At 54.1% G+C, this 13,788-nt stretch overlaps 1 protein-coding gene across 2 annotated transcripts; it reads right to left on the reverse strand.

Annotated features, from left to right (window-relative positions):
- Positions 1 to 704: 704 nt before the first annotated feature.
- Positions 705 to 10,756, reverse strand: SGCA (sarcoglycan alpha). Of its 2 annotated transcripts, none has more exons than XM_041726798.1 (10): positions 10,607 to 10,756; positions 9,392 to 9,511; positions 9,139 to 9,293; positions 8,913 to 8,985; positions 8,357 to 8,555; positions 7,795 to 7,957; positions 6,688 to 6,896; positions 6,453 to 6,479; positions 1,169 to 1,361; positions 705 to 856 (listed from the first exon to the last, which is right to left on the reverse strand). In XM_041726798.1, the coding sequence occupies exons 1-9, from the start codon at positions 10,641 to 10,643 to the stop codon at positions 1,181 to 1,183; spliced, it is 1,164 nt and encodes a 387-aa protein (XP_041582732.1). In that variant the 5' UTR covers positions 10,644 to 10,756; the 3' UTR covers positions 705 to 856; positions 1,169 to 1,180. The 2 variants fall into 2 exon arrangements, with proteins under 2 accessions (XP_041582732.1, XP_041582731.1); XM_041726797.1 differs by having other exon boundaries at positions 705 to 899.
- Between the last annotated feature and the right edge of the window lie 3,032 nt (positions 10,757 to 13,788).

Genomic DNA, 13,788 nt, shown 5'->3' on the forward strand with positions numbered 1-13,788 from the left:
CAGTGGGCAGGGGCCCAACTGGTCTGGTGCAGATATAACCACCTGGGAGAAACAAGCCAGGGCCTCTTCCTAGCCAGCGGAGCTCTCCAGGGCCAAGCTGGTGACACTCAGCTCAACAAAAGTTCCAGGTCATGCGGTGTCCTCTGACCTCTGCCCGGCCCCTGGAGAGGCCCACCAATAAGGGGTCATTGAGCCCGGGCATTCAGGGTCACTTATCCTGACCCCTCTCTCCATATACAGACTGGACCCCTCATAGCATGAGTTACAAAGGGGCTCCTTCCCCTCCGGGATCTAGTTAAGTAAGAGCCTGGACCTATTGCTTCCAGAATCCTTCAGCCCTCCAGAAGGCAGCATGGGGGTGGGCACACCAGGTTCTGAGCCAAACTCTGCCACTTGCTTGCTCTGTGACCTTAGGTAAGTTGCTTACTCTCCCTGGGCCTCGGTCTCCTCCTCTATAAAATGGGGATGATGACCAGTAATCCCTCACTGTCAGGTTCTGTTGGAGGAATAAGACCAGGGCCACAGATAGCAGGTCCTTCCCTCTTTCTTCCAGAGAGGTTGAGAAAACAGCAAAATGCCCAGAGTCCAAAGGGCCGGCTGGTAGCCCCTGGCTGACTCTGAGGGCTCCCAGAAGGCAGAAAGGGAACCTGAGGCAGCAAGTGCCAGTCGGAGGCTGCTGAGAAGAAGGCGCCGGTAACAACAGGTGAGCAGAGCTGCAGCTCTTTATTCCAGGGGTCTTGACCCTCAACCCCCCCTCACCTTCCCCTGCCACCATCTCTCTGCTTGTTCCAAGCCTGGGGGCCATCAGGCCAGGAGCCAGAATCCTGAGGAAGGATGTGGCTGTGGGTCAGCTGCTCTGTGGGAGGTGGGGAGAGAGGCAGAGGAGACTGGGGCTGGAACTGGAACAGCAGAGGGAGGGGGTGAGGGGCTGTGATGCCCAGGCTTTGGTCCTCCTGCCTCCTCCCCACCCCAGCCCTCCCACCATTTGGCATGGGGGGCGGGGACATAGCCCTGGCCCTGCGGAACAACCCTCACGGCTGCCTCAGAGGAGCAGGAGGGTCTGCTGACCCCTCTCTTTGACCTCCCCTTCCCCACCATCGGTCCCAGCCCCCAGACAGGAGCCACGCTGTTCCCAGATATGAGGCTGACACCACTCCGCCAGACCCACCTGCATATCCCCTCAGTGCTGGTCCAGGATGAGGGGCACCTGGGCGCTGTCCACTCGCGGAGGCAGCCGCTCGCCCGTGCGCACGTTGAACATAGGCAGCGTGGAGAGGGGCCGGGGCACCTCGCGGCTGGATGCCATCTGCCGCAGCTCCTCTGTGTTCCCGCGGATAGTGCAGTGGTGGACCATCTGGATGCTGGGGGCACGGGCCGGCACAGTCGTCAGTCCCGGGAGCCAAATCCGCTGAGGCTCAGCGCCGCACTGCCTCTGAGCCACCCTGCAGTCCCTCCCCACCTGGTATGTAGAGGAAACTCACACACATGACGGGTGAGGGGAAGACAAACAAGGAAGGTCTTTGGTGCCAGCTCAGTGTCCAGTGAGGAGGCATAGGCTGTGGGCACAGCCAGCCTGGATTCCAAGCTGTGTGTCCCTGGCAAGTTGCTGAACCACTCTGTGCCTCAGTGTCCTCAACTGTAAGATGGACATAATGCTAGAATCTGCCTCCTAGTACTGTGGTGGGAATTAAATGAGAAAAATGTTTAGAGAAGTGCCTGGTGCCTACTAAGAACTCCTGAGGTGCCAGCCATGAATAGGTACCCGCAGTGGATTGGTATTTCCAGAGGCCGGCGTTTGCTGGGGTTTATATTCCGATCACCTTCCCGGTCCTTCCAACATTCAGCTCCCTCCCCAAATACTCTCTCCTACCATTGACCATCCAGTCTTCCCTACCTCATCCCTCTTAGTCTGGCAAACTTCCCCCTCCATCCTTCCCACCTCCTCCTCTGGCTCCCGGGCTGTTTCCTGCCAGGCCTCCAGGGTCTCATCTTCTGGCTCCTCCCATCTAGCCTCCCTGGCCTTTGTACCCGGCCCTCTCCCACCTCTCCCCAGCCTGCCCCCCACCACTGACTAGCTCTGGACACCAAGTCTTTGCTCTCTGGCTTTATTCCAGATCAAAACTCCATGAGGCCGACCCCAGGATCTGCCTTCAGTGGGCCTGAAATCCCTGTGGCCGTCAGAAAACCCTTTCTGAGCTCTCATGTCAGAAAGGAGACTTGCTTCTGTCTTCTCAGAAAGCTCAGCCTCATTCTCATTTGAGATCCTGATGAGCTTGCCTTCTGCTGCCTGGGGCAAGCTTCTGTTCATTCTGAGAAGTAGGGTAGCACGGTGTAACCCAACATCAGGACTTGCTTTGAATATAAATGTGAGTCCTGCTACTTACTGGCTGTGTGATCTTATGCAAGTCACTTAACTTCTCTGTGCCACTATTTCCTCCATCGTAATGCAGTTTTTGTACATATTAAATGAGTTAATACAGGAAAAAACACTCCTGGTCAGCATCATAGCAAGTGGTAGCTAATATTATAGGAAGGCCAACGTTGCTATAATCATCATCAGCGTTATTTTATTATAGTAGGCCCACTGATGTGCTTGACCTCTAGTAAAGGGATGTTTCCAAGCCCCTTTACATGAATCCACCCACATTTGTGGGTCCAGCCTGGAGATATTTTCCTAGATTACCTGGTTGCCAGGTGAGAGATAGCAGGGACTCTTCATTACAAACAATAAGAATTAGTTTTCCTTGGGGCACCTGGGTGGTTCAGTGAGTAGAGCATCCCAATCTTGATTTTGGGTCAGATCATTATCTCAGGGTCTTGAGATTGAGCCCAAGTCAGGCTCCCGCTCGGCCAGGAGTCTGCTTCTCTCCCTCTTCTTTCCCTCTGCCTGCCCAACTCTCAAAACAAATAAAATCTTAAAAAAAAAAAAAAAAAAAGAGGGGTGCCTAGATGGCTCAATCTGCCTTTGGTTTAGATCATGACCTCAGGGTCCTGGGATGGAGCCCCAGAGCCCCATATCACTGGGCTCCCTGCTCTGTGGGGAGCCTGCTTATCCCTCTCCCTCTCTGCCCCTCCCCCTGCTTGTGCTCTCTCCAGCTGTCTCTCAAATATATATATATATATATATATATATATATATATATATATATATATATATAAAAATTAGTTTCCTTAAAGGAGTAGGGGCTCCAGGCAGGGTGGAAGCTACCCCACTTGACTCTGGGTTACTGATCAAATGGGGAAGGGGCCATTATCCCCACCCCAGTCCAAGTCTCTGTAGACACCAATAGCAGCTAGAGCCCAAGAGATTAGACTACAGGTCAGACTGGCTAGCTTCATGCTGAATGGGCCACATTCCTCCTGGGGGGAGTAGGACCAAGTCCTGTCTGGTTGGCGGGAGGAGGTGGAGTCACCCTCTAAGGCCAGGGGAGGATCAAGATGAGCTCTTGAGTCTGGAATTTGGCAAGCACAGTTGTCCAAAACACAATTTTCCATTCCCAGGCAAGGGGAGGCTGAGAGAGAAAGGAAGCAAGCAGCATATGGATGCTTAGGACTAGAGGCAGCCAGACAGGTAATGCCCTGGCAGGGGAAGGGCCTTAGTTAATGCCCCCCCTCACCACTCCCCCTCACCCCCAGCCCTGCATCTGGATCTCATTACTCTGGCAACACACACAGGTGGAAAATGTTCCCGGGACATTTTTCCAGAGCAGGAGCAGAAGCCAGACCCACTGTTGCCTTCCACATCAGCACTTGGGCAGCCGAGAATGAATAGGCAGGCATTCCTACACACACGCACGCACGCACACACACATGCATGCATGCACACTCTCCCCACCGCCAACACACACCCATCGAGCCCTGTCTCTGACACATAGACCACAGAAGAGGGTCAGGCTGGAGGACATTCTGACCAGCACGCTCTGATACAGGCAATAGAATCACAATTTGTGGATAATTTGGAAAACAGCAGACACTGAACAAGCAAAAAAAAAAAAAAAAAAAAAATTGAATTTGTAGAAATAAATCAACACAAAATCCAAACCATCAAGGGCTAATGTGGCACATGGTAAACCTGGTTATTGGTTCAACATTGATGGAGGAAGCAGATTTTCCTGATAGCTTCAGAGCTGCCAAACCAAGCCAGGAAAGCTGGCCATGATGGAAATAACTGCTCAGAAGAGAATTTCCACAATGGCAGAAGATGTAATTGATCAAATTTGGCACAGCCCAAAAAAATTGAGGAATAAAATGTTCTTTGAAAAACTTACATGGAAAATCACTCATCCCAATGGGAAAAAGTTCTATCAAATAAAAATGAAAAAAAACAAAAACAAAAACAAACAAACAAAAAAACAACCAAAGCAGAGCCTTTCCACTGCTTTGTGATCAAAAGTGACCAAGGAATCAAACTGACCTAGGGAGATCAAGGAATTACATTTTTGTTCACTCTGGAAAATGTTATCCCTGTAAAAAAATCATAAATGTTGGTATAAGTCTGTTCTACAAATGTTTGTATTCTTCAACCCAGTGGGTTGAGATGGCAGGTTTAAAATGGAGGGTCTCAGGGGGATGGCTGTGGGCTCAGTCGGTTAAGTGCTCAACTCTTGATTTCAGCTCAGGTCATGATCTCGGGGTCCGGAGATGGAGCCCTGTGTCAGGCTCTGCGCTCAGTGCAGAGTCAGCTTGTCTGCTCTCCCACCCAGCTCTCTCTCTCTCTCTCTAATAAATAAATCAATAAAATCTAAAAAAAAACAAAAAACAAAAAACCACAACCAACCCTGGGGTCTCAGAATACCCTGAAATCAGCCAATGAATACATTTCTAAACACACATGGGCCTGCATCAACACGCCATGTGGGGTCCACCCATCCACCCACACAGCCTCAGCCCTTCTTCCTGGGGCACCTGACTTGTCAGATGCCCACACGATCTGGCAACTCCGTGCACACCTCCCAGATGGGAACAATGGGACCACTGTGACCCTCTCAGGATTCTAGTGGCCTCACAATGTCCCCCTGAGGTCACTGCAGAGATAATCTTGCCACCCCCTGCACCTGAGACACAAGTCTGCTGAGGCCAGCTGAGGGTAATCATCCCTGGTCCTCCTCTGGCCACCCAGGGGAAGGCTCCGAGGGAACCAGGAACAGAGACTTGCCTCACCCACAGAAGAGCCACCCAGTGGAGACTTCCAGCCGCCACCCTGGAGGTCCCTGCGCCTAGTTCCCTCCACCCGCCCCAGGGAGAGATGCAGAAAGACACTTTGGTACCACCCCCATCTGCACCTGTGGTCTCAAACACTGTGCAGGGTGCGAGCTGGCAGGCCAGCGTATCTGGGACCCCCAGCAAGAGCGAGAATGGGCACTGCACCAGCCCCAAAGCCCACCGGAAGCCCAGCATATCCAAGGTGATCCTGGGGGTCGTGGAGGACAAGGGGATGCACAATCCTGTGACTCTAGCCACCCTGAAGAAGGCGGTCGCCACCACGGGCTACAACATGACCCGGAATGCTTGGCGCTTCAAACGAGTGCTCAAGGGGCTGGTGGACAAGGGCATTCTCAAGCAGGTGACTGGCAAGGGGGCCTCAGGCTCCTTCCGCATGGGCAAGAAGTTTGCCTCCAAGTTCAAGTTCAGGACCCAGAGACAGCGCAGGTCTGGGCAGCGCCGGTCTGGGCAGCGCCGGCCTGGGCAGCGCCGGCCTGGGCAGCGCAGGTTGCTAGCGGGCTCCCAAAGGGGGCACAAGCGGCTACCCAAGGGGGTTCGCAGGGTGGCCAAATGCCGCCACAATTAACAGAGCAGGCCAGGCAAGGAGGAGGCAGGGTGCCAGGCCCGCCACAGGCTCAGTGAGAATAAAAGGAGCCTAACTTATCTCATACCTGCCTCCTGGAATCTTTGGGGTTCAAGGGAAAGGGAGTGGAAGGAGACTTGGGACAGGGGAAAGGTAAAGCCGGGTTGGTGGGGAGGGTGTGGAAACCTGAGCAAAAGAGTAAGATGGATTTGGCCAGGGCTGGAGGAATTGAAAGCATATGACATCACATGGAGAAACCCGGGCCAGAGAGCGTCCCACTGATTGTGTGGCATAACCGAGCCTGGAACCATACATAGTGTCTGACTCAGTGAAGTGTATGTGTGTGCGTGTGTGCACATGTTGTGCATGTGTGTGGGCACGCAGCCTCAAGTTGCTTCTCAAACCCTCTCCCCCGCCCCTAGGGTGGCAGCAGACCCCTACACCCGGCTGGGTCCCTTCCCATGCCCCATCCCAGATTAGGGTCCTCTATGGAGACCAGAAAATGAGAAGGCCAGGCCAGGATAGGTCAGGCGCAGCAATCAGCCAGCCCAGAGCTGGAGCTCAGAGGCCAGGCATGGCTCCCATCCTCCCAGAGTAATCTGCTTGTCTGCACTGCTCATGGAGTCTAGGGGTGCTCCCACCCAGCCCCCAGCTTTCCCCTACTCACTCAGAGGTGGCCAGGTCTCTCTTCAGCCTGTGGAAAAGTGAGGGAGGGTAATAGTTATTATCCGCAACCCCCCTCCTGGTGCCAGACCAGGCAAGAGGTCCCCATTTCTTTCCTGGCCGAGGACTCCGCTCCCTGAGGGGGTCTGTGTCCCCAGGGAGCACAAGTGCCACAAGGAGTCCCATGGATGTGAGCACCAGCCACAGTACCCTCCCCACCCTCTGTCCCTCACACTCACTGTCCCTCTCGCCGGCAGCACATGATGTAGGCCAGCAGCAGAGTGAGGAGCAGAGCCACCAGCAGTGGCACCAGGAGGGTGACCAGTGCGTCAGTGAGGAAGTCTCGGGCTGTGGCCTCAGTAGGTGGGCAGAAGAACGGGTCAATCTCCAGGATCCCATCGCCTAGGGTAGGCATCTCATCTGCAGGCTCTGGCACTGACTTATCCACCTGCTCAGAGAGCCCAGGAGCAGTTGGCTGGACACAGAGACGCCCGGGGGACAGGGCAGGTGTGCCCCATACAACCACAGGGTTTCCTTCTGCCTGCCTCCCCCAGCTTGGGTGAGTTAGGAGGACAAGCACTGGACTAGGACCCCAGAGAGAAGGTCGAGGAGAGGCAGGTCTGTACAATGGTTAGAGCACACCTCTAAGGCCCTACTGTGTAAGTTTGAATCCTGATTCAGACAGGTGCTGTGCTGGATGACTTACCTCCAGGTGACTCCTCTCCCTCACCTGTAAAGTCAATGGTAATAGTGGTACCTGTCTCTGGAGCGGTGGTGAGGGTAAAACATGTTGATTGGATAGTGCCTCGCCCACGGCAAGTGCTCAAAGATGTTGTTGATTGACTTGAACAGAGGACTCTAGGGGTTCCCAGACTGGGGAGTCAGGGTCTCTAAGGACCCCAGATCCTCAGATAATTGTGCTCAATATCCCAAAAAGCAGTAGTGAGCATCTCTGGTTTGTAACTTGGGAGTGAGAGCTATCTTTTCCTTGTCGCAGGCAGATTTGCTAGGTGACACCTTAGAAGGAAGCAGACAGAACTGCCCCAGAGTGTCCCGTGGTGGGAAAAGGATTTTTGGAACTGCCCTATGGAAGTGATGGTTCTCGCTGCTGGGTTGGGCCCACCTGCGACTTCTGGACCTGGAGAGCCCTTTTCTGGATTATGGACTCTGTCGCCCCCTTATGGGATGAGATGGAACTTCAGTGTGCTTGTGTGTGTGTGTGTGTGTGTGTGTGTGTGTGTGTGTGTAATCAGAGAAAGAAACAGGAATAGAGATGGAATGGAAGAGGGGTACGGAGGAGATTGCGATGCCCTATCCCCACCCCCGGAGCCAGGATCCCTCCTCACCAGGGTCACATTGCACCAGTCAACACGGAAGTAAGGTGCCAAGGTGTCATAGCAGGACAGAAGTGGAGGCTGACCCTGGGCACAGCGAGCGTGGCTGTCGGGAGATGCCACCATCTTCAGGCAGGTGGAGAAGGGTGAAGCAGATCCCACCTTGATGTAAACCCTGGGCCCAGATAGAAGCCACGGTTAGCATACTGGGAGGGGGGTGCCACTGGGCACTGCAGATTTGGGGTTACAGGGCCACTTCTGAGACCTGGGTTATGATGAGAGTACACAGAGCACCCCAGTCTTCTAGGAGGCCTAACACTCCCAGGAATGTCTTTTGATGGCTGGATCTTTTATGTCCTCATGGGATATCAGGGAGTATGGAGTTTAGGGTAATTACGGTTTGGGCCCAGGAAGGGCAAAAAGATGAAGGGGTGGCTGGAGGAAAGTGGACAGTGATGTGACACTGGGAGATACACTTGGGTGTGAAGGTACACGAAGGTGCTCCATGCCCCACCACCTCGAAGGCCAGCTGCCGCCACCTCCTCCAGAAAGCCCTCCTGGGTCACACACTTACCCTTCCTTGCGACCCTCAATGGGAAGGGGGACGCGGCCTCCACGGTCCAAGGCAGAGGTAATGTTGAGTAGCTGGAGCTCCCCTGGCTCCCAGAGCCCTCCCAAGGATGTGAGGAAGCGACTGGCAGGCGTTGAGGGCAGCACCTCCTCCACATCATGGCTGCACACCAGGAACTCAGCTTGGTATGGCAGCAGGGGCCCTGGAAATGCCAGGTTGGCACTTGAGGCTGCCCGGAGTACTGCACGGATCCTTCCCAAGGCTCGCCCCATTCGAGCTCCTCCCTATGCCCCATCAGACTCCTTCCTTCCTCCCTAACTTCCCATCCCTCACAGGCCCCAAGTGCCCTGCCCACAGCCTCAACCACTTCCCAAGGCCCCACAGACTGTCAGCACAACAGCCAAGAATACAGCTCAAGCCTTTCCAGGATGCCTTGCTCCCACTATTCCCACTTGTGGGTGTCCCCTTCACACACACCCCTTCCCTCCCGAGGGAAATCCCCCAAGAGGGGCATTGAGGGGGTAGAGGTGGGGCGGGGGTGCGGTGGGGCTAGTAGTACCTTCTGGGTCTCCAATCAACAGCACCAGCCTCTGCCGGGTGGTGTCAAAGCTGTCCCGATTGTAAGCTGTGACCTGATGGGGTAGAGGGAAGAGGGTGGAGGGATGGGTTGAGGGGAGAAACAAGGAGGGGACTGAGATACCCACAAATTAGAGGCATCTAAATTATGTAAATGGACAGGCACAGATGCCCACATGGGACAGAGCCACTGGGGTCCCTGCTGGTACCTCAATGACCTGGCGCCCACGATCTTCTGGAGTGGGGGTGCCGTAGAGGAAGCCAGGCTGGTGGGGGCTGCGCTGGGTGTAGCGGAGCCACCGAGGCAGGTCTGGGTATCCTTGGAGGTGGGCGTGGTAGGTGATTGGGACAGTGGAGGGGACATCTGGTAGAAGGAAAGAGGGTTGGAGAAGTGATAGGAGGCTTCACTAGCCCCCAGCCAGGTACCAGCAGCCCACTCGATGCCCTTCAGACCCCTCTCACCAACATGCTCAGGAAGATGCAGGAAGGTTTCCCGGTCCAAGGTGTGCACAAAGACACGGCCCACAAGAGGCTGCAGGGTGGTCTGCTGGGCCTCGGTGTCCCCTCGCCCTGCCAAGAGACCTGTGGGGACCCCACAACCCCCAAACCCATGCATCAGCATTAGTCCTGGGCAGGGAGGGGATAAGTTCCTGGTGCCCCTAAGAGGCAGGAGAAGTGGTGGGAGGCCTCCAGGAAAGGACAGGGGGTGCCCTGGCTGTTCCACACACTTGGATCAGTGACAGGACTTGACCTTTGTTTGGTTTGGATTCATGGGAGCTGCCTCCCTCAGTCCTCATTTTAAGCTCCCTTTAAGGGGTCACACCAGGCAGGGACTGCTATCTGGCTAGGGGGTATGTGGGGTGTGGGGGTGTGTATGCATGTTAAGGGTACTTGCAAAAAATCCCTAAAGAATGCTGTGTCAGGGGTGCCTGGGTGGCTCAGGGGGTGAGGCATCCGACTCTTGATTTCAGTTCAGGTCATGGTCTGATAAGGGTCTCAAGATGAAGTCCCATGTTGGGCTCTGTCACTCTAGGCATGGAGCCTGCTTAAGATTCTCTCTCCGTCTCCCTCTGCCCCTCCCACCACCCTCCCTCCCTGTGCATGCTTGGTCACCCTCTCTCTCTCTCAAAAAAAATTAATAAATACAAATTTTAAAAAAGAATGCTGAGTGTCTGGGAAGCTGGAGGGGAGGGGGGCACGGAACGAACTTTTGAGGAAGGTGGGTAGCGAGGACCCCTTCCAACTCCCCTAATACACAGCAGGAAAGGGGCCCACAAGAGAAGCCAATAAAAGCTAAGCAAATGGGATCCTAAGCCCCAGGAGAAGGACCTGCCCCAACGGGCCCCCACACCCTCCCAAGGCCAAATTTAGCCTGAGCCTAGAAAGGAGGCAGACCAGCCAGCCCATTAAAGGGCCAACGACACTCCGGGCCTGTGCCATCAGGCCCACCTTGGCCTCAGACACCCCATCAGTCAGAGCTCCCAGGCCCCCACATACCAGAGCCCCACGTCCAGCCTCATTTCCCTGGGCCTCCCGCTGGACACAGCATGAACACCCCAAAGTCCTCTGGCCCCTGCCCCAGACCCCTCCCCTGAGGGGCCTCAGTATTTCCACCTCTTCACCCCTAAATCCCATCCCTTTGTCCTGGGCCTATCCCAGAAGAAGGCCCCAACTTGCCCACAAGGAGAAGAATCCAGATTAGTGCTGCTGCCATGGCTGCCCCAGCCTGCCCGGGCCCTGAGAGTGACAGAGACAGGAGCAGAGGGGGAGGAGGGAGGGAGGCAGAGTGGGAGGGGACGAGGGAGGGGATGAGGGAGGGACGAGGAGAGGGAGGTGTCCCAGAGCAGCTGGCCCCAGCTTCTGCCAGTGGGTCCCTCCCCTTCCCCCCCGCAGAGCAGGCACTGAATCTGGAGTGGACACTCCCCTCACATGACAGGGTCCCTCCAATGATCCCCCCTTCACTGCAGTGGCCAGAGAACATTTTCTAAACCACCAACCTGACTCCCCAAGTCAGCCCTGAAGACACTAAGGGCTCCTATTGCCCTAAGTCCCCAGCTGTTGGTGGCTTTCAGACCCTGCCCGTACCTGGCCGTCCTGTCCAGCATCCCCTCCTGTCACCCTTGCCAACCAACGAACCACACACACACACACACACACACACACACACACACACACACACACACCATCCCAGGCTCCTGCCCAGCCTCTCTCTGCAGCCCCCTAGCTGCCATGCTCTCAGTCTTTTGCACAAGCCCTTCCCTCTGCTTGGAGTTCCCTTCCTGCCCTCGTGGGACCAGCAAACTGCCACTTGCCTAGCAAGCCTCAAGAGAGGCCTCCTCTCCTCTCTGAAGCCTTTTTGCTCTGGCTTCCTCCACTAGGCTGAGCTGGGCTCCCCCCGGGTCCCAGAGTGCACAGCACTGTGGGGTGGACTCAAACCTTATTATCCTTGCATCCCGGACCTGGCACCGGGCCTGGCAACTAGCAGGTGTAGGGGGGACTGACAGCCTCCTTAACTGCACACAGAACAGCTGGCTGCCCACCTCCCCAGCTGTCATCCCCAGACCAATCACGCTCGGCATGTACCCCAGGTCTGGGAAGAAAGACAGCCCTGGACAGGATGAGCCAGGCAGACAGGGGAGCAAAAGAGGTGGCACAGGCTTGGAGGTCCGCCAGCTTGGATGCAATTCCCACCTTGACCCCTCCCTGGAGACATTGGCCTTGAAGAGCTCAGCTGTCCTCTCTAGGCTCTGTTCCTACAACTACAACGTGGCAGAGATAGTGCTCACCTCTCATGTCCTTGTGAGTCCTTGTGACGAAGCCACAACATCATGAACTCTGCGCATATTTACAGAGCCTGCGCAGTGTGGGGCAGGAGGCAGGGAGGGGCAGAAAGCTGGGCCCGTGGAGCCTGCACACTGGTGGGGACAGCTGACCCCAAAGGGGAGGGATGCACTTCTCTTTGGGGGCTTCTCACTCAGAGCAGGCAGAAAGGACTCTCCCTAGACGTCCTGAGAAGGAGGCTGGGACTCAAGGGTGCCAGGGTTCCAAAATTCCTGGTGTGTGCGTGAGCCTCCCTCCTGGGCCTTACTACTTCCCCCGCCATGCTCAGCACCCCAAGCAAGGACCCCCGGGAACAGGTCTGGTGGAGCAGGCTGTTGGCCTGTCAGCCAGAATGATCCGTAGGCAGGTTACTGAGTCCTCATCTTTCTCTCTCCCACCACCTGACCATCCCATCCATCCCTGGAGAGCCACCAAATTCCAGAGTCAGCGTCCACTTAGGCTCTCAGGCTTGTCCCAGAGTCACCTTGGCGCCTCTCTGCCTTCTCAGAAATGGAGGGCATGAGGAAGAAAGGTTCTGGAGGCAGAAGGAGAGTCAGAGGGCTCTGGGGGAGCAAGCAGAGCTGACAGTCTGGCCAGTTGCCCAGGCCTCAGCACCTCAGTGGCTCCATGTGACTCCGTGTGACTCCCCTGCTATTTTATTTGAGCCACCTACTCATACCCTCAGCTGTCTTGAGGTAGCAGTGTCCAGTGCCACAGGGCCTATAGACACATTTCCTTACAGATCCTTCTCCCCCTCCCCCAAACCAAGGGAACCAGGGACTGTGCCAGGAGCCAGTCGGAAGTCCCCTGGAAGTCCCCTATGGCCCACGAGAGGATCTCTGCACCTCAGAGCTATCTGGACTGCAAGCTGCTGCTAGACTGCTCAGTATCTCTGTTTGTTGGGGCCTGACAGGTAAAGAGTGGGGTCACAGGGCCCTTGAACTTCTTAGTTTGCAAAGTATTTTATTTTATTATTTTTTAAAAACTCACAACCCTGAGATCAAGACTGGAGCTGAGATCCAGAGTTAGCCACTTAACTGACTGAACCACCCAGGTGCCCCGTAGTTTGCAAATTTTAAACAAAAGTCTGTAGAATAAAAGAATGAACCCCTATATATCCATCACCCAACTTCAACAGTCAGCAACTCGTGGCCAATCTCCTTCACCTGTACCCACCCAAGTTTCCCTCCTATTTAATTTCTTCTGTCAATATTTTAGCATGTAACTTTGAAAGACAATGACTCTTCTAATTTACTATTTTTAATAGAATGACTCATTTTTAAACAATCACAATTATTACAACTAGTACATTAGCAGACCTTAAAGTTAATAATTCCTTAATATCAGACCTATAGTGTTCAGATTTCCAATTTCTTATAAATGTGTTTGGTTTTTTGTTTTTTGTTTTTTACAATATATTTGTTTGAATCAGGATCCAAATAAGGTGCACACCCTGCAACTGATGGATATGTCTCCTTTAAATCTCTTTAAATCCATAGATTCCCCCATTAAAACCTCTCTCTTTCTCTCTGTCTCTTTCCTTGAGAGAACCAGGCTATTTGGTGTGCAGTCTTCCAGGCTGGGTTTCGCTGATTGCATGTCTAGGGTGTTCTTTAACAAGTCTCTCTGACCCTCTGTACTTCCTGTAAATTGTATTTCCTGTACATTGTTATTTCCTGTAAATGGTAGTTGGATTGAAAGTCCTGATCAGGTGTAGGTTCTATTTTCTTTGGCAAGACCACTTCACAGATGGTGGTACTGCTTCTTCCATCCAGAAGCATAGCAACCATGGATGCTTCGTGCCTCATCCACCAGTCTCCCTCCCTCCCCGCCCCCAATGGTGATACCCACAATCACTCCTTCCTTTATTAGCTGGAATAATTCTCGACACAGAAACTGCCCCTCGTTTACTATTTGGTTACTGAGTGTGGTGGCTCATATAGCAAAGATGGGATAAATACTCAATTCTGTTCCTGCATTTGCGAATTTTGAAATAATTAGTTGATTCTCTAGCACCTTTCAAACTTGGGCCAGTTAGG

The sequence above is a fragment of the Vulpes lagopus genome, chromosome 12, assembly GCF_018345385.1.
Source record: "Vulpes lagopus strain Blue_001 chromosome 12, ASM1834538v1, whole genome shotgun sequence".
Classification (NCBI taxonomy): domain Eukaryota; kingdom Metazoa; phylum Chordata; class Mammalia; order Carnivora; family Canidae; genus Vulpes; species Vulpes lagopus.